Source organism: Acartia tonsa, chromosome 12 (assembly GCF_053477335.1).
Source record: "Acartia tonsa isolate MP-2025a chromosome 12, ASM5347733v1, whole genome shotgun sequence".
Lineage (NCBI taxonomy): Eukaryota > Metazoa > Arthropoda > Copepoda > Calanoida > Acartiidae > Acartia > Acartia tonsa.
This window is the reverse complement of record NC_137271.1, coordinates 15,975,790-15,995,808: the sequence shown is the minus strand read 5'-3', so window position 1 is coordinate 15,995,808 and position 20,019 is coordinate 15,975,790. Positions and strand designations below refer to the sequence as shown.

At 31.9% G+C, this 20,019-nt stretch overlaps 2 protein-coding genes across 2 annotated transcripts; both read left to right on the top strand.

Moving 5' to 3' along the window:
* The first annotated feature begins 7,437 nt into the window (after positions 1 to 7,437).
* On the top strand, positions 7,438 to 10,044 carry LOC145334187 (uncharacterized). Its single transcript, XM_080179557.1, has 9 exons — positions 7,438 to 7,476; positions 7,826 to 7,935; positions 8,115 to 8,232; positions 8,388 to 8,526; positions 8,885 to 8,934; positions 9,069 to 9,160; positions 9,434 to 9,476; positions 9,611 to 9,698; positions 9,821 to 10,044. The coding sequence occupies exons 1-9, from the start codon at positions 7,453 to 7,455 to the stop codon at positions 9,907 to 9,909; spliced, it is 753 nt and encodes a 250-aa protein (XP_080035683.1). The 5' UTR covers positions 7,438 to 7,452; the 3' UTR covers positions 9,910 to 10,044.
* A 6,309-nt stretch (positions 10,045 to 16,353) lies between these two features.
* LOC145334215 (actin-5C-like) lies at positions 16,354 to 19,258 on the top strand. Its single transcript, XM_080179592.1, has 2 exons — positions 16,354 to 16,489; positions 17,964 to 19,258. The coding sequence occupies exons 1-2, from the start codon at positions 16,444 to 16,446 to the stop codon at positions 19,046 to 19,048; spliced, it is 1,131 nt and encodes a 376-aa protein (XP_080035718.1). The 5' UTR covers positions 16,354 to 16,443; the 3' UTR covers positions 19,049 to 19,258.
* The last annotated feature ends 761 nt before the right edge of the window (positions 19,259 to 20,019 follow it).

Here is a 20,019-nt window from a genome sequence, read left to right as displayed (position 1 = left end):
ACAATCGCTTCACTTTTTCAATATAAACCCTACAGTTTTGGTCAAAACTTACAAAAAATGACCCAAATCATGTCCAAGCAATGACAATCAAAAAATATCATTGAATTTTGATTTCTACTCACCTCTCCTGAGCACTACAGCTCAAGTCCTAGCCCTTGTGGAGATTTTTCCTTATATGGAGATTAAAAATTAGCTAATCGTCTTAAATACTAGAAATCTTGTAGATAAACCCCATAATGTTCAGAGTTTTTGATGGGGCATGTAAAGACCTTTCTATAGACACCTTAACCAGGTTTCTAACTCAAGCCTAGCCAATTTGGCAAAAAAAAGACAGACCCATCAAACATTTACACATAACGAGTCTCTCAAGTTCTTGATGTTTGACAGATCTTTCTTTTTGATGCCATAATGGCTAAGATTGAGTTAGAAACCTGGTTAAGGTGTCTATAGAAAGATATTGATATGCCCTAAAAAAAATTCTAAACATTATGGGGTCTATCTACAAGATTTTAAGTACTAAGACGGTTTGTTCTTTTTTTTAGTGACAGGGAAGTCATGTCTTAATGTTTGATGGGTCTGTCTTATTGGACGAAATTGGCAAGGATTTAGTTAGAAAGGCGTTCATAGAAAGGTCTTTATATGCCCCATCTAAAACTCTAAACATTATGGGGTCTATCTAAAAGATTTCAAGTACTTTAGACAGTTCATTCTTTTTAAAAAAAGACAAAACTGTCTTAATTTGTAATAAAATATGCAGTCTCTAAGTACAGAAAAATTTTCTACAAGGGCTAGGTCTCGAGATGTAGTATTCTGGAAGGGTGAGTAGATTCAAAATTGAATATTGTTTTCTTATTGTCATTGCCTGGACATAAATTGGGTCATCTTTTGTTAGTTTTTGACCAAAACTGTAGGGTTTATATTGAAAAGAGTGAACGATTGGTTTTTTTAAAAAACATCCTTTAGATCATAAATATTGCCCAGTCAAGCAATGATGTATGTAGTTTCAATATAAGGATGATATGTTGATAATATGCTAGCCATGGTATTATATTAAAGCCATGTAATCGATTTAAATGTTGTCAAATTAATATATGTATTTACAGTATATTGACAATAAAACTGCATACACCTTTTTTTGACAGGGACATCGACGCATCTGTGACAGTTTTTTGTTTTGTTTTGATATCAATGGAATAACATCATTGAATTCATTTAATTTTAATGAATAGGAATAAATTTATGAAATAGGAATAACTAAATATTTTATTTGATTACAGATAGTCTGTCAAATCTTTTAAAAATATTTTTGGCTTGCCTAAGAGCCAGGATTTCTTTAGCCTTAATTACATTTGTAGATATCCAAGAAAATAACAGTATCTTTTCTTCTGTTTCTAGCCCCTGCGGGGCAATCTTCTAACCCAACTTAACCTAACCTAAAATGACATCTCAAAAGCTACTGTGAAAATATGACTAATCGCCCCTTAAGAGGAGTTACCACGAAAGGGACTATATCCAATTTAAAAAAAAAATTTGGCCCATCGTTGATGCCTGTAGTGTTTCTACACTGTCTAATTTAAACCTTAATGTTATAGGAATCATCATGCAAAGTTTAAAATCAATAGGACAATCAAAACCAAAATTAACAAAAATATGTTTTTAACCTTTCTTTCTTACCAACTATAAATGCAGAAAAGCTTCGCTTTAAATAAAAGGATCAAACAATAACAATAATCTTACAAAACTACAAAACAAGAGTTTAAAAGCATTGAAGAATATGATAATGGTAGTGAGGGTTTGTGTGTTCCCATTATCTATAAGACATAAAAGGAAAATTTATGTGACACAATTTTATTAGACAATTAGATATTACCTTCCACTGTAAAGTATGATCCAAAACTAATTCTCTTTCAAAATTTAACCTAAAACAAGTGTTTTATTCCGATATTTCATCAGATGAAATACACAACGCACAAAATTTGGAATTAGCGACGATTTTATTCCTCCATGGCACTGATTTGCAAGCTGATCGGTCATAAAACTTGAACAAAAGAGGATGTGATGCTGGTCACCGGAGTTAAAAATGTCTAGAAATAATTAGAAAAAGTTTAGTGTGCGAAGAAATTCATCATGTAAAGTCATAAAAATGAGGGATTATCCATCTCTTTTAGAAGTTTTCTTCCCCACTCCTAATTTCTTTATTCCTTCTTTTTTTGACGTCAGAATTACTTTTGAGCGACTTTCTTCACTCACAAAATTAAGAACTTAAAAAGCAAATTTAACTTAATTTTGTGGATTTTCTAGTGTTGCACAATTCTTGTATATTTTTAATACTTGACTATTACAGGTTATTAAACTTTTAGACTAGCAATTTTTCAGCTACCTGTAGAAAAAATAGCCTTTAAAATTAATGTAGAATACGTGGATATTTTGACAAGGAAATTTTTTTTTAAAGTTGCTAATATAGTCAATATTGGTCAATACGTTCTTCATGGTCAGAGATGGAGTAAAGTCATTATCAAAGTCTCACAATATCCACATTTTTTCTATCAATTGCCTGCGATTTGGTCTTGATCATTTAATAATTGAGGAATCAACTAATTAGGTAAAGATAGCTTTAAATGCATAGTATATTGAAATGAAAATCATTTAGGTTTTGAATACTTATAAAGCAACGGAATTGCTTTTAGTAAATATTTTAAGTTAAAGATTTGACTTATTTATTCATTTCTAGGATGTTTTAAGCAATTTCTAAAAGACTGAATATCAATTTTCCTAAATGTTCATAATATACATAAAAAAATCTAAATTAGTCATAACTTTAAAATATGCACAATAGGAAATAGAAATATATTTTTGTTTGATAATAAAAGACATTTTATTATGTTTTTCTTTTTTTATTAAAAAAAGTAAAAAAAACTCTTGTTAATCTCCATTCTTTTTAATCTTATGAAAATGAGTTATTTACTAATAATAAATTAAAGGTATTCAATTATCTAGAGATGTAAATGTTCTGCTGCATTTAGTATTAGAATATTTAGCTCAGCAAAAAATTATGCGAGGATATAATTTCAGGCTTATCCATTCCCTCCCTTGAGATTGCGTCAATCAATGACAAAGACTTCCCGGGTTAGGTTTTGATTACTTTCAGTATTTTTCTTGTTAAAGTATATCTATATTACTAGAATTAGGGTAAAATCAAATTAACTTAATTAAAATACCAATAAATTAAAAACCCTTTCATGATATTTTTTAGTATAAAAGCTAAAGGTTAAAAAATTACTTTCAAAGTGCATGACATGAAACATATATAAAGCAATATTTTTTATTTTATATGTTTCATTTATAGAGGTACAATTTTTTCTTGCTGTAGAGTTGCTGTACTTGGACAAATTCTTTCAATCAACTGATTTCCATCAATTAAATGTATTTCTAAGATTTAGATAAAGGATATAAAAGGTTTGGTTCAAAAAATTAATGCAAAATTAGAATGATAGAAATTCTGATAAGAAGCACCTGTTTCAAAATAGATAAGTCAATTCTTTGCAAAAAACCTTTTAACATGCATTAAATATATCAATCATCAGACAAGCAAAAAACCTTTTATCATCCATTAGATATATCAATTAACAGACAAGATAAAAAGTTATATTCTAAAAATTGGAATTAAAATTAAAATCTAAATTATATATACCATATTATTTATCTTTCCCAAAAAGGATTTGGACTCTATAAACAGCAGTAGAGGTGACATTGGACTTTAATCTGTCCCCAAAGTTTTATAGATACATGCTCCCTTATCCCTGTTTGAACTAATAAGGGACACGATAATCCAAAATCTTTAAAAATCCTATCAATCTTTGTATAAAGTTTGGTGTTTTTCTTTGATTGAGCCTCGAATTTGAAGATTTTCTGGATTTCTTTGTTAGAATTCTAGCTATTTTTTCCCCACAAATATTTAAAAGGATGGTATTATTTAACAATTTTAAATTCCCAAATATGTCAAAATACTCAAGTCAAAAGTGAATTAGTTGTATCCCTTATAATTTTCACAAAGAATATGAAAAAGTTTGAGCTATAATCATTTATTTTAAGTTCTATTATGTTTGATTTAAATTATTTTTTATACAACATTTAAAATATTTGTTTCATTTTTGAAACAATATACAAGAAGGAATAAAAGTGAGTTTACATGGATTTTGGATTAAATCAACAAGATAATTTTACAAATGGTAATTTTAAGAATATGATAATATTAAGACTTATTGTCTAGTTAAGAATTTTGAGAAATTGGCTATGAGATTGTTTTCTAGACATGCTTTATCAAGAAGTTTAAAGGTTAAATTGAGTTACTAAGAAAAAGTGTGCAAACAAATTATTTTCATACCAATTAAAAAATTTTCTTTACTGATTTTCAATGATTTATCTTTAGCAGCTAATATAAGGTGTGATAATTGAATCAAATTATTGATTAAAAAATCGTCATAGTACATATTATACAGATAAAAAGTTTCTTTAAGAAATATAAATTCTGGCCTGCTTTCATTATATTTAAAATCAAGAAATAGTGCTAGCTTGTGGCTGAAATATTTTGAAAAAATGCATTCGTAAATCTTGTGGTCAGTTGTTCTTAATGTATTACATTTAATACATAAGTTTGTAATGGCTAATTTGAGCTTGAAAAGTTTATTTTTACTTGTTATAGTACGGCTTATTAGCTCCATAAAGAAATTTTTTAAATGTAACGAGATTTTTAAAAAGTTCTTTGTTAGATACAAATAATTTATCTCTGAATCTTGTTTTGAAAGCAAGGTGTAGATGGTACTCATAGGTTTGTTCAATTTGTGGACAGAAAGATACAGAAGATAACCTAGTTAAAGAGTAGATACTCCACTCCAAATGATGATTCATCAAATCTAACCTATTTAAGTTTAATAACAATATTTATAATATATACAGGGTGGGGCAAATAAGACCGGACAAACTTTAAACGGCCATAGCGCCAAAACTACTTGACCGATCAAGATGTTTGACCCCACTATAAAAGGCTTAGGTAATCACCTTTTAGCACAAAAAAAATCTTTGGACGAAGATGGGCTCGTACTCCGAGCTGGCCGCGCTTATGTTCAACAAGGCAGATTCGAAATGCGCCGGTGGAATAATCTGAATTCTCGACCAGGGCCCACTAAATCGGATCTCAGTCCATCTGTAGATGAGGTAGAGTTATGCAACTTGCTGGGGATACTGATAGATACATAAGTAAGACACTAGAAAAGACTAGAGCTTTCTATCTAGAGTAGCTTGGCTGTAGTACTCCGGCAAAGTGAAACGTGGCAGATTTAAAGATGTCAAAAATTGTGTGAAATCGTGAAAATTTCTCGGTTCTCGACGTTAGAGACCCATATGGAACTTAAAAACTCATTTTAGACTATGAATTGCGCTGACAACCCTAGCTAAATCTTCATGCCATTTCAAAAAGGTATAGAACGTCGTTCCAGCTCAACTGTGGTCCAAATAAGGGCCTCCGTGTCAAAGGGTAGCGTTAAAGTTGGGTGAATTTGGATTCTGCGGTTACTCACGTTCCTAAGGAAATAGGGCCTCCCAGCAGCCTGATCTTAATTCAATGGACTTTTAGGCCTAGGGCTACTTTGAATCATGCACCAATAGACGTGCCTATACAACAAAGACCTCCCTCATTGCCACCATCAAGGAGAAATTCGCCAGCTTGGACATGGACATGGTGACCAGGGCCTGCGGGCGGTTCAGGGGGCGGGTGAAGGCGGTGATTGGGGCTGGCGGCGATTTTATTGAATAATCTAATAGTCATATACCTATATTGCTTGCCAGTTTTTAAAATTCAATAAAATCTTTAAAATTGACGATTTTATGTTAATTTGTTTAGAAGTTAGAATTTGTCCGGTCTTATTTGCCCCACCCTGTATGTATAATTATTTTAAAATTTGCATTTATTTTTTAGGCTTTTTTTACGTTTTATTAATCATTAGTCGCTTCTCTCTTAGCCTCTAGGGGTGGGTGAAGTAAGGCTAGTAGCCTAATACTAACTAAAGACAGTAGTAAGGCTCCCATTAAAAGTTAAACCAATTCTGACCAGCTCTTTCCGAGATCTTAAGCTTTAGACAAAAAAAGGGAGTGGGTTGTAAATTGATCTCATCCCTCTAATATCTTATTTTCAGAACGACCTGATATATCTAAAACTTGGTTTGTGATTTTTATTTTTAAATAAAGCATTATCGGCTTTAAGATATTCATTCTTATTTGTTGCTTTACTTACCTTACCTCATAAGAGCGGGATTCAATTTGATTTATAAGTGATAATCTAAAGAATCCAGAGTATTATCTGTTTGTAATACTATATTCTGACATCCAACAGACAACCAACTTACTTTACTTGACTAAAATACTCAGCCCTTTAATATAAGTAAGTTTTGACTTTTAATATGATATATCCATTTATAAAATTGAACCTAGTAGGTTGTGGGAAATTTTCACTTAGAATTGTTTATCAGAATTCTGGTCCTATGACACTGTGGATTTTAAAAATGAAAGATTATAGAAAAAAAAATTAAATATGTCTTTATTACTCTCCCTGTAATATAAAGTAAATCTTTTCTGTAATTTGGCTGGTGACCCAATTATAAAATCTACCATGCTAAACAAAATTATGTGAAAACTATGAGAAATAAGTTATCAATTTGATATAACATTACAATTTTAGTGTATCAATTTTCTAAGCTTCACCATACAGACAAACAAGGATGACAACATCCATAAGCAGCGAAACTTAAAATACTCCTGAATAGATTAATGAACAAAGAAAATTTTTAATAAAATATTCATTGGTAAAAGAGAGGAATACAAAGAAAGAGAAAGACAAAGAAGGACATTTATTATATATGTATAAATATTGAGAAACCTAAAAACATTTAAAACCTTCCTAACCCTTAACAGTCGGGCCCCCTTCCGGACCTTAATCGACCAATGGTGAAAGGGAGGGTTGGGGGGCGGGGGGGGGGGTGCGTTGTACGATCAATCCGCCCTCTATAAAAGATCAAAACTTCAGTGCAATTTTCTTATTTATGAAGCTAGGATCATTTAAATTTTTTTTGTTTAAATATAACTTTGGATTTACACCAAATTTTAAAATGTCATGTAGACATGTACGACAAGCTTAAGTTTAAAATTTGAAGTTGTTTCTAAAAGCAAGTGTTAATAGGCCATCATCTTTGGTAAGCTTTGCTACTAGGATAGTTACTAAAAGCGGATGTCTAATCCCCCCCCCCCCCATCAAAAGAGATAATAATTAGCTTATATATAAATTTAAAATTGTAAACGTGGCATTATGTGTTATATAAAATTTATGAACACTTGTGTTTGCTTTTATAAGCATGTCAAAATTTTGTGTTCAATTAAGTCTCTGACTGCTTCCAGTTCAGCATGGCACTCAGGGCAATTGTCATGGTATGTTATTCGTTTAATTATGGAATAGAACTCATCCACTCATCAGCTACGTATTATGACCTTTATATTTAGGTTTTATCTTGCACATTAACAAGTTACCTTCAGTTAATATTGCTTAATTAACTCCTACACAAGATGCAACTAATTTTGATAATTGTTTAATGGAATAAAATTTGAAATTTTATAGAATATACTTTCTTTTTTTAATTTGGGATGGTTTATATCTGAAATGTTGTATATAGTAACTTCATCACTTTGTTGTAATAATGCCCTTAAACACAATTTCAGCCTAATAATTTAACAAGTTTGTTCAATTTATTACAGATTAATTGTCAATAAAACTCTTTAGGTTTGTGCCTTTATAAGTATTACATCTTATAATAATACAATAGCGAGTGTCGGTGAGGATGGTGTTAAGGAGCATGATAATACCGTTAAAAAAAATACCAAATTTAGCAGGTTGATTATTTTTGTCTCTGATAATTACATACATAATATATACATGTTTTAAAAGGGACAGTTCATATGATATGTAGTGTAGTTGATTACTGAATTTTATTATCTATATGATTTCAAATAAATTATTTCATTTAATAATGAAAAGTGATATAAGTGGGTCATTTATTCAAAATTATTAGATTGATGCAATCAAATGATGGTGATATTTTAAAGCAAATAGAGGAAACATTAGAAATAATGCAACTTGATATTGAGCAAAATCAACATCTGATCAGAAAGCTTTCTGATGAACAAAAGGTATTGTTTGCAAGCTATAACTAGATCAAACTTTTGAGATCTTTTATCATTGAGTTAAAAAAAATTTTCAAATAAAGATTTTATGTTTTAGTAGCAATTTTAAGCTGCTTCTTTGTAGTTGGTAAATGAAAAAACTTAATATGTTATTGTTTTAGACACTGAATGCAGAATATGTTGCCCGACTTGACAATCAAACTGCTATATTAAATTCCCATGAAACTTCACTAACACTAGCAAATGATAAAATAGCACAATCAGAAAAAGCCATAGATCTATCTATGATACCCATTGGAGGTAGGCCATATAAACATGAGCATTGTGTATAATTTACATTTTTTGACAAAAGCGTATATCCTTTTTTATAAAGTAGTAAGCGTTTTTTGTCTGTACTGAAGGATCTCGCTAAATGCTGAACTGATTTTGTTCTCCTTTACAGTAAAGCTTTTTATAGGTCCTGGGAAGGTTTTTAACTATTTTGGGGGAGGATGTCTTCCCCCCCTCCCCCCAAAAAATATTTCTTTATCTTTTTGAAACTCAAATTTTAAATGGGATGAGGTCGACTTTTCCTCCTCCTACCTTAAGTAAAGTGCCCCTAGATGCTTCTAGGGGCGTAGCCGCTAGTCATATTATAAAACATTAACTATATTTCAAGGTATTGTTGCTTGGAGTGGATATTACATTTCTAGACGTTCTCTTCCTAAGGCATGAATATTTAAAAAATATATAGATATAACTTTAAATTTAGTAAATACTTTATATTCAATGAATAATGAAAAGTTATCACACTTGACAACCTCACTGCATATCAAATGCTAATCTTGCTAATTTTTGTTAAGGGCTGGCAGTTGTGTGATGGATCTAGAATCTATTCAGGTCCTATGATAAACAAGTATACACCAAATCTGAATGGTGGAAGATACTTTTTAAGGTAAAATTATATAAAATTGGTTGTGTAGCTTTTACCTACCTAATTTGAATTTGTAAACTTTTTCAGTCTTAAACTTTTAAGTGCCCAAATTAGATTATGTTCAATCCTTTACATAAATCCATTACAAATATAAAAATGAAATAATATACACAATAACAAATTAAACACATAAATACTACATTTAGAATTAAGATAATTGGATTTGTTTTAGAGGATTGTTAACAACCCACTTCAGGAAGCTTAAGCATAAAACTTAACACTTAATTTATTTAGAGGAAGATATTCTAACTTTTATTCTTGGACGTATGAAAATCAGGTAATGTTTCCTGACACTCATTATTCAAGATTCTTATTGCAATTATTAATTGTTTAACAGTAAAAAGATATATGGAAAATACTGTAATGTAAATAAAATTTGAATATACTACCACCTTAATCTGTCTATTTAAGATGATGGGAGATCATACCCACACGTTTAGTGATCCAGGTCACAAACATTCTGATTCTGGACATCAACATCCTTACTGGGATGCAGGAGGTAAAATTAGCAAGACTTATTTTAACCATATATTAATATTTCTATACAGATTGACAAGTAATATATCAACAAATCATAAAAATTATCTTATCTAATCATTATCCAAAATATTTTATGTCTAGCATTTAATGATGGGTATGGAGATGACGCACGTGACAGAAGACACCCTAACATGAACTCTAAATCTACTTGGACAGGAAAAACTTGTTAAAAATAAATATCATATTGTATATAATCAATGCAATGGGAAGCTGTTTATAGTGCCTATAAAAAATGACGTAATACAATGACCAATGACCACTGTAAAAAGCTTCTTGCAATGGTCAAATTGTTTCTAATATATATAATCTATTCTATCGCCCCCCCCCCCCAACCCCTTGATTATAATTAGTTTTATTATTAGGTCTTTTACTTAAGATTTATTCTTAAATTTCTTTATTGAGCAGGAAAAATATATCATCAAAAATCCTTTTTCTTTCCCTTAATTTTAAAGTTTTAATCACCAAACGTACACATGTTCTCATATGAAGCATAACTAAATTTATTACTCATTAACAATTTGACAGGTTGGGGGCATGCACAAATACAATCTTCTAAAACTGGAATATCTGTTGGCTATGTTCACTACAGCAAGAGTGGCGATGTCGGGAATGAAGTCAGACCCAGAAATATGCATGTTCATTATATTATCAGAATTTATTAAGCCAAGAATGCCAACACAACATATTGCTAAGTAGAAATTTATTCAAATGTTTTCAAGTATTATATTAATGAATGATTTGATATAGAATGGTCTTAATTTTTTAAAATGAAAAAACTGCACCTGATTTTACTATTGTATTAAAATGCACATTTTGTTCTAATAAATTTTATAATTTTTAAAAATAAATTTTGTTCTTTTTAATCTCTTTGTCATAGATTGTAAGATTTTGTGGTAATTAAATAATTTATGTTATCTGAATGCGGCATAAGCGTGATTCTGTCTAGGCGGTGTCTGGTTCGAGCCTGGATCGCATTGCGTCATACTAGAGACGTTAAATAACTTGCTAGATAGTACTTTCAGACAAAGGTCGTTCAATAAGGGGTTGGTTGTCTGTTGGATGTTACTTTACCTAAATTCCTAAAGTAGATGTTTAAGTATCGTATTCCATACAGATATGTTAATATATAAATAAGTATCAGGATTAAATCATTGAAAAACAATTTAATTCTTTAAAAATTTATGTTTTTGCATAGATGGCCCAACTTGATGAACTTGTTGACCTAAGAAACACACCCAATATTTACTTGCTCACACTCGCGCACCTACAAAAACAAACAAGAACAATTATGATCATATGTAACTTTCCATAAATGTGACTCCAAAACATATCTAATTTATCTGAGTCGCTAGTGAATCGAATAAAAGCTACTCTCAGAAATAGATAAGGCACATATTACCCTCCGACTAATCAGTGTGTGTGTTTGTGTAACAACGCTAAGTCAGCACATTTGACCGTCCGTCACATTTATTTAACAGGTTATTTTTCCAACTCTGATTTAAAAGCTGTCTTTTATATCCTGCAAATGATTCAATAAAGAATATAATCACAATGTTTAAAAAAATATTGCTGAAACTGGAATAGTTATTCATCGTATCATTTTATAGACAGCTTTCAGCGGATATTAAAATAAAAAATGATAAGATTAAGACTTGTTTTTTTAGCCATGAGGGGCCATATTCTCGGGCTGACAAAACTGGTATTGATTTATGATTTATATTTTAATATTCATGTAATATTTTTTTGTAATACGATGGTATACATGAAATTTTAGTACGGCTTAGAACTTGTTCGGATATTAATCGGTTTCTAAGCCGAACTGGAGAGCTTTCTATATTTTTACAGACGGTTTTAGGATATTTTCCTGCATTTTCAGCCTTTTTAAAGTACATCTAGATGGCATGAGGCAAGGAGAAAATACGATATTTTAAAATGTAGCAAAGTAAGTAAAGTTTTTCTTCTTTGGTAAGATATCTCAGAAACGACTGGACTATTCAGGGAAGCTTTGTTTCAGTCATGGACCTTTTTCTTGAGGTGAAATTATACCCTTGAGTATAATAAGTACAATATAGTATTTTAGCTGTATATTTCTGTCCTTTTTTTGACTGGGAAACTTCGTGTTGATATTTGATAAATTCTGTTGTAAAAATAATGAAGAAAAATATAATACTATGAATTAGAGTTGTTTCTTCAACTTTAATTTTGAGATCTCAATGTGCTGCGCTTTTTTAAGGAAAATATGAAGGAAATTGTAAAGGGAAAGGCAGAAAACTATAAAATAAGAAAAGAGTTCCAAGAAAAAAGCATTCATTTGAAAATTAGATTACAAGCACATCAGACTGACATAATCATTCTGTAATTAATAACTATTAAAATCTCCTTGGAACCCATTCAACCCATCGCCTAATTACCCAAAATTTAATTGGGTTCTTAGAATGGTTATTAAAAAAATATCACAATAAAGTTTTTATCTATGAAATGATATTTTCTGGAGAGAAAAAAATTGTTAAAACCAGCCACATCATAACAAATTAAGTTTATCGCTACTTTTCTGCTAGATATTCAAAACTAACACACGAGTTGCGGCATTGGTTGCGCAAGTACCCAAAGTCAGCCAGAAACTGCTAAATTCTTGTACATTCCCTTTAAGCCAGTACCCAAAGTCTGAGACTCGAAAAAATTGAATATTCGTTCCATTGTCCCCTCCCTTACTCCCTGCATATTCTCTCAATAAATTACAAGATTTAGCTTAAAAGTGTAAAAAGCTGACTTTAAAATGGATATGCAGTAAAAGATAGCGAATGTTAAAGCTTTAAACATGACCAAATAAGGCAATAAATCTAAAAGTTGAAGCTTGCAAAAAATTAGGGAAGGGGAGACAAAAATATCTTAACCATATTAGGAATTAGATTAAGCAGTTAGACGCTGAGCTACTCCATAACTTTTACCTATAAATATCCCTTTTAATAATGCTATAGTTGAAAGGTTAGGTTGCTTTTATCCTTAGATTTACTTTTTACTTTTTACATTTTCAAGTATAAGAACGTGTACTAACTTTGGTGATATATTTTTGAAAACAGCTAGTTGGCTCTTTCAGTGATTAGTAGATGTAAAATGATCCATAGAATTTAGATATGCAATCGTTTTTTTGTAGAACTCTTATTTTTGAAGTAATTTAAGTTTTAAAAATAAGTTGGTTTTAAGGTGCTAAAATGCAACAAAAAAAAGAAGAAAATGCCTGTGCTAGGATATATTTAAGTCATAAGGAAAAAGGATAAGAGGATGAATACTCACCCCTTTTTCATGGTAAAATACTACTTCCCCATCCCTAAATTTAGAAGCAGACGAAAATCAAAAGCCGCCCAGGGCTTTTTGTAAGTAAATCATAAATAATAATGTGAATAAAAAGAAAAGCTATATTTAGCAAACAGCCATGGGCGGTCAGAATCAGCTGAATGTTTATTATGAAAAAAAATTTCCCCCTTTTTAGAAATAGAAGGATTCATCTTTCATGAACAAATTTTTTTAAATAAAAATAAAATTCTATGTAATTTTTAATTAAAACATTAAAACGAAAATATCTAATCTAATATTCTTGCCCTAAATATGGAAATAGTAAAAAGTAAAAAAATATTTTTTTAAAATAATTTTTAATCCTCCCATTTGAAAAGTAGTGGAATAGCAATACATTTTAGCGCGGCAACAGCGCTGAGTAGGCCTCTAGGCCCACTGCATATTTTCGTCTTCTAGTTGCTTCGATTCCTCTCTTTTTTTTTTTTTCTCTATGATTTAAGTTTAAAGTTTTTATTCACTGAGGTTCAACAAAATCAGTTTTTCATTAATTACCCGAGAGAATTCAAAAAGTAAGGTGTCAAATTAAAGATCTTACTATTTTTGTTCATAATGGCAATTGGCTTCTTTCTTTGTTGCGTTTTAGTATCTTAAACCCAAATTAATTTTTAAAAATTTATTTACTTCAAAAATAATAGGTCTACAAAAAAACGATTGCATATCTAAATTCTATGGATCATTTTACACCTACTAATCACTGAAAGGACCGACTAGCTGTTTTATAAAAAAAATCACAAAAGATAGGACACGTTCTTTAAAAAAAACCATGCTCATTGCTCATTTAAATGTTTATTTTGTTATCTGTGTGCTTCTTTTTAAAAATCATTTTGCGATTATTATTTTGACATAGGACCGCAGCCATAATGTCATTACTAGAATATTGTTAAATAGTTGATATAAGATTCTAATCTAATTGTAAATAAATATGTAAATATCAGACAAAACCATATTGAAAATACATTAAACAATACCACTTTACTTATTGAAAAGTAACACAAAGTCTGTCTGACAGTAGCTGAAGATCTCGCTGACTGATATGGTTTCCTTTACTGTGAAGCTTCTTAAAGGTTTAGTTAATGTTTATAAGATTAATTTTTCATGGAAAAAATGCTTAATTAAAAAGAAGTTTTGAATGTATCAAGGGAAAAGGCCTAAAAAAAGAGCAAGAAAATAAATATCCAAGTGATAAATTTTTTCTCGGTCAAAAACCCACACGTAAAATTTTACAATTCATAATTACTTATAGATGGGAAGGGAGGAGAGATTATTTTGGGCTGATAATGGATTGATACCCAAAGTTTTTTAATCCCTTCTCAATCGTTGGTTTATAATAAAAAAACATTGGGTATTTTATTGCCAACAAGAAAGAAAATCAAGTAATTTTTAGCAACACTTAGTAGCAATGACGACCTTTTTATCTGCCCCCCAAATATTATTTTAGATCATTACGCTTGTTGGCTATCTATACCTTATTCCTGCTGAAATCAAGGTAGGTTGTTTCAAACTGGCTGTGCCCACACTTTGTAGCCAATTATTTTAACGCGCAGAATGATAATTATCAAATGCTTTGTTAAAGTCAAAGTAACAAGAGAAAAAAGAAACCTACTTTCTATCCTATAATATAAAGTAATAAGCGTTTTTTGTCTGTAGCGAAGGATCTCGCTAACCGTTGAACTGATATGGTTCTTCTTTACAGTGAAGCCTCTTATAGGCCCTGAGATTGATTTAGGCTATTTACTTTTTTTTAAAAATAAGTCTGGGTAAGGTTCTAGGCTATTTTTATGCCCTTTAATTATAATGCCTCAATATGCTAGGGGCGCAGTCGCTAGTGTCTGTCATAGTATCTTCTTTCGTTTTAAAATAAGTTTTTAGCAGGTTTTAGACTTTAAAACAAAAGTATTGGTAATCACGACGCACCCCCTACTGATTAAAGAAATAGCCCTAAAGATATGATCTACCAATCCCTCCCCCCAATAGGCTACTCCCTTATTTATACACTTCTTTTATGCTAGGTTGGGTTAATTAGGGTTCAAGATGTCCCTGTAACGTCCCATATGGCTTTTAGCTAAAAGTATAAACAAGAATTTAAAAATATTGCATTCGAAAAGAGTTCTAAATAAATAGTACATGTTCTAAAAAGGGGTTATGCAATCAGAAGCAGTAAGAGCAAATAAGGGGTAAAGTGGAAAAGGAAAAAAGACTCATTCAGAAGGGAAAGGGATAAAGCTTAATAACTAATACAGAAGTGGAAGGTTGAAAAAGGAGAAAGAAGGACAGTTTAGAAAAGAAACGAATTTGGTAGGTTAAAGAGGGGAAAGGAGAAAGGTTGAAAAAAGGTGGGAGGTTAAAAAGGGTGAAGGAAAAAGGGTTAAAAAGGGGACGGGGTATGCGCATGATGGGTCAGCACTTTTGTCTTCTTGAGGTCACACTAACACCTCATTACATCGGAGGACATAATTCACAGTGGGATTATAAAGAAGTTTTAAATCTAGATTTAAGTAAAGTTTTAAATATTTACAAATACAAAACGAAATTGAACTTTTTATTTTGTTATTTTCTGTCCAACTATATTATGGATACAAAGAATAAAGTGAAAGAATAGAGGGGGCCTGAGCTGTAGGCAAATCCGGGGACCATGTCCTGATTTTTAATTAGGTCTTTATAATCAGCTAATAGTTATCTGGATTATTTATCTTAACTTATACAATTATTAACACAGGACTTTTATTTACATAAAGTTGTATCATGTCGGGCTGTGCCACTAGAGAGTTTGTAACTGCTGCGGTTAAGATGTCATGACAAAAGTAAAATATGGCACAGACATTACATTACGGAATGAATTGAGTTTGATGACCATCCAATACCAATCTCTGATAAAAAAAATTTAGAAGCACACAGAAGATGGGTAAAAACCACATTTTGGGTGTAAAATGTTAAACAAAGATCTTATTACTTAAAAAACCAAGGGGCTTCAGGTATGGCAGGATCTGCAAATTTTTTTTTGGAGATAATGAAATTATTTACCAAAACTTTTTTTTGTAATTGACCTATAATAAATTCATCTGCTTTTAATTTTTTAGTAAAAATTTTTGAAAGTTTTTCTTTTCAGAAACATGTTAAATTTCTATTAAAATATTTCCCATTAAAGTTGCATGATTTACAATTCTTTCCCATGGTGTTCCCTTTTTCTTGTACATGAAATATCCGAATTGCTTTCCCATAAATTCACCCCACCTCCCCTAGTTCTACTTGACCAAAAGTTATAAATTGTCGCGCCCCACAGGGTGTCAGGTTAGATATACTATTGTATCTCCTGTGGTAAGGTCTCCCTGTAACACCCGATAGACAACAAGATGTGTGACGAGGATGTTGCCGCCCTGGTTGTTGACAATGGCTCCGGTAAGTCAGCAACCCCCCTCCCCCACTTTCACCTCAAAATAATTTAGCCCCTTGAAAAAAGATGGTTTAAGATTTTTACTAAGAGTTTTTGGAAAGCGAATTTTATGATTAGGGTCTGTACGTCGTTAATGTAGACATGTTTGAATTGTCCAAAAGATCAAAAGCTTTGGATGGTGATTCCTATAACAGTTAGATATGATTTATAAAGCGTAGCAACTATATAATCGTTACCAGAATGACAGACGTACAACAACTCTTCCCATTATCCCATTCATCTGATTTCGCATCTTTTAAATAGTTTCATACTCTTTAAAAAATTAAAATTATCCGCTCAACATTTATTAGGCACTAACTAAAGTCAGATTTATAGAAAGACCATTGTTCTATCTCTGTTTCCATACTTTTTCTCCCTTTAATCCTATTATACAGGGTGTTTCAATAGAAACGTCTTTTTTAAAATCTTAATTATGCATAGAAAATAAAACAATTATATAAAATGCTTTATATATTTGAAAACCTATTCTGGGACATTTATGTTTCAAATATTTGAAAATGATTTTTCAATAAAATATGCCTTAAAAACCGGTTTTTCCAAAGGCCTTATTTTTGAAGATTTACAGATTTAAGGTTGAAGAAAAAATGTGCACATTTTTTAAAATTCAAATTGCGCGGCTTGTATTAATAGTAGAAAACGTCATGCATATCGTTAGAATCGTCATAAATTTTAGTTTTTGAATATATAAATACTATTAAAGTGCTAATTGTAGTTTAGGAGCTACATTGAAAAATGTGAGAAATACTGAAAAGTTTTAAGAAATTTGGAACATTTTACCGCGTAGCTCCTATACTATACATAGCACAGGAATGGTTCTTACATATCCAAAAACTAGAGTTTATGACGATTTTAACGGTATGCATAACGTTTTTCTACTATTAATACAAGCCGCACATTATGAATTTTAAAAATGTGCATATTTTTCCAGAATCTATAAATCTGTAAAATCTTCAAAAATAAGTCCTTTGGAAAAACTGTTTTTTAAGGCATAATCTATTGAAAAATAATTTTCAAATATTTGAAACATAAATGTCCCAGAATAAGTTTTCCAAATATATAAAGCATTTTATATAATTGTTTTATTTTCTATACATAATTAAGATTTTAAAAAAGACGTTTCTATTGAAACACCCTGTATAAAGTACGCTTTTTTTTGTCTGTAGAGAAGGAAATCGCTAACCACTGAACCAATATGTTTCCTATACAGTAAACCATCTTTTAGGTCAAGGAGAGGTTTATAACTATTTTGGGATAACTTTTTCTTTTTTAAACTTAAATTAACAATAGGGGGAGGGGTTGACAAAATTAAATGGGGCGTAACCGCTGGTATAAGATAAAATACTAAGCATAGACCCTAGAGGACAAGGTTAAAGCCTTCAGTAACTTTATAATGAAAACTAATGAGTTATTTTTGCGCAGGTATGTGCAAGGCCGGTTTCGCCGGTGATGACGCTCCCAGAGCCGTCTTCCCCTCCATTGTCGGCCGTCCCCGCCACCAGGGTGTCATGGTAGGTATGGGTCAGAAGGATGCCTATGTTGGCGATGAGGCCCAGTCCAAGAGAGGTATCCTCACCCTGAAGTACCCCGTTGAGCACGGTATCATCACCAACTGGGACGACATGGAGAAGATCTGGCACCACACCTTCTACAACGAGCTGCGTGTTGCCCCCGAGGAGCAGCCCGTCCTCCTCACTGAGGCTCCCCTCAACCCTAAGGCCAACAGAGAGAAGATGACCCAGATCATGTTCGAGACCTTTAACATGCCCGCTATGTATGTTGCCATCCAGGCTGTCCTGTCCCTGTACGCTTCCGGTCGTACCACCGGTATTGTCATGGACTCTGGTGATGGTGTCTCCCACACTGTCCCCATCTATGAAGGTTATGCCCTACCCCATGCCATCCTCCGTCTTGACCTGGCTGGCCGTGAGCTCACCAACTACCTGATGAAGATCCTCACCGAGCGTGGCTACTCTTTCACCACCACCGCTGAGCGCGAGATTGTCCGTGACATCAAGGAGAAGCTGTGCTACGTCGCCCTGGACTTTGAGCAGGAGATGTCCACCGCTGCCGCCTCCACCTCCCTCGAGAAGTCCTATGAGCTTCCCGACGGTCAGGTCATCACCATCGGTAACGAGAGATTCCGTTGCCCCGAGGCCCTCTTCCAGCCTTCCTTCCTGGGCATGGAGGCCTGTGGCATCCACGAGACCACCTACAACTCCATCATGAAGTGCGATGTTGACATCCGTAAGGACCTGTACGCCAACACCGTCATGTCTGGTGGCACCACCATGTACCCCGGTATTGCTGACCGTATGCAGAAGGAGATCACCGCCCTGGCTCCCTCCACCATCAAGATCAAGATCATTGCTCCCCCCGAGAGGAAGTACTCCGTCTGGATCGGTGGCTCCATCCTGGCCTCCCTTTCCACCTTCCAGCAGATGTGGATCTCCAAGCAGGAGTACGACGAGTGCGGACCCTCCATTGTTCACCGCAAGTGCTTCTAAACACTATTCTCTTACCCCTTCTAAACTGGTGCCTACTACTGCTTATAGCAGTACTTATGATGGTTAAAAATATCAAATAAAATCCACTAAAATTTTAAAAACTAAACTAAAGTTTATATAATATTACTAATTTTATGAAAATAATATATTTTATTTACTCCTAATGTAAAAATAAATAAATATGATAAATAAACAATTCTGAACATTCAATGAGGTTTTTTTAAAAATAGATATTTTGATTTCAAACAAACTCACTTTTATGCTTATTTTTGAAACAATTTGAAAATATAGTCGGAAAGGGGGGGGGGTGTTAATTTTCGTTTGTTTGTTTATTACGTTTGGTAAGGTTAGGTTAGGTAATTTGGAAGTGGGTAGCCAAAGTGGTGTAGGGCACAGCAGGTAAATGCCCCCCGTGTTAATGTATCTATTAGAGGGAGTCAGAAAACAAAGATTACAACGTACATAAAAGCGAATCTTTAAAATTATAAGAAATGTCAAACGGACAACAACTCTTGTAAAATGTATAGTGTCATAAATTGATAAGCGGAACTACTCCCATATATAAAAAGTTTTTTCAAAATAACCTAAAAAATTGTTTTTTGACTATCAACAATAATGTATAAATACTTGACTTCTAAATACTAATTTTATTCTAAAGTATCTATGCAGCATAACCTAATTCTAAATACTTCATCTATAAAAGTAAGCTTTAATTTTGAATGATAATTTAATAAAAAAAAGAAAATAGTTTTTTTTTATATAAAAATGTTAAATATTAAAATTTATGTATATCAATGTATTTTAAACACCCCCCCCCCCTGCTGATATTGTCTCTTGCTTAAAAAATCCCTTCCAGTTTACTTTTAACATCCAACTAAACTCAAGGTTGATCATATTATTTTCTTCTTTTTTTAGCAACATTTTCTGCCTTTATAGTTCTACAAATTTCTTCATTTTTACCTATCTTTTAA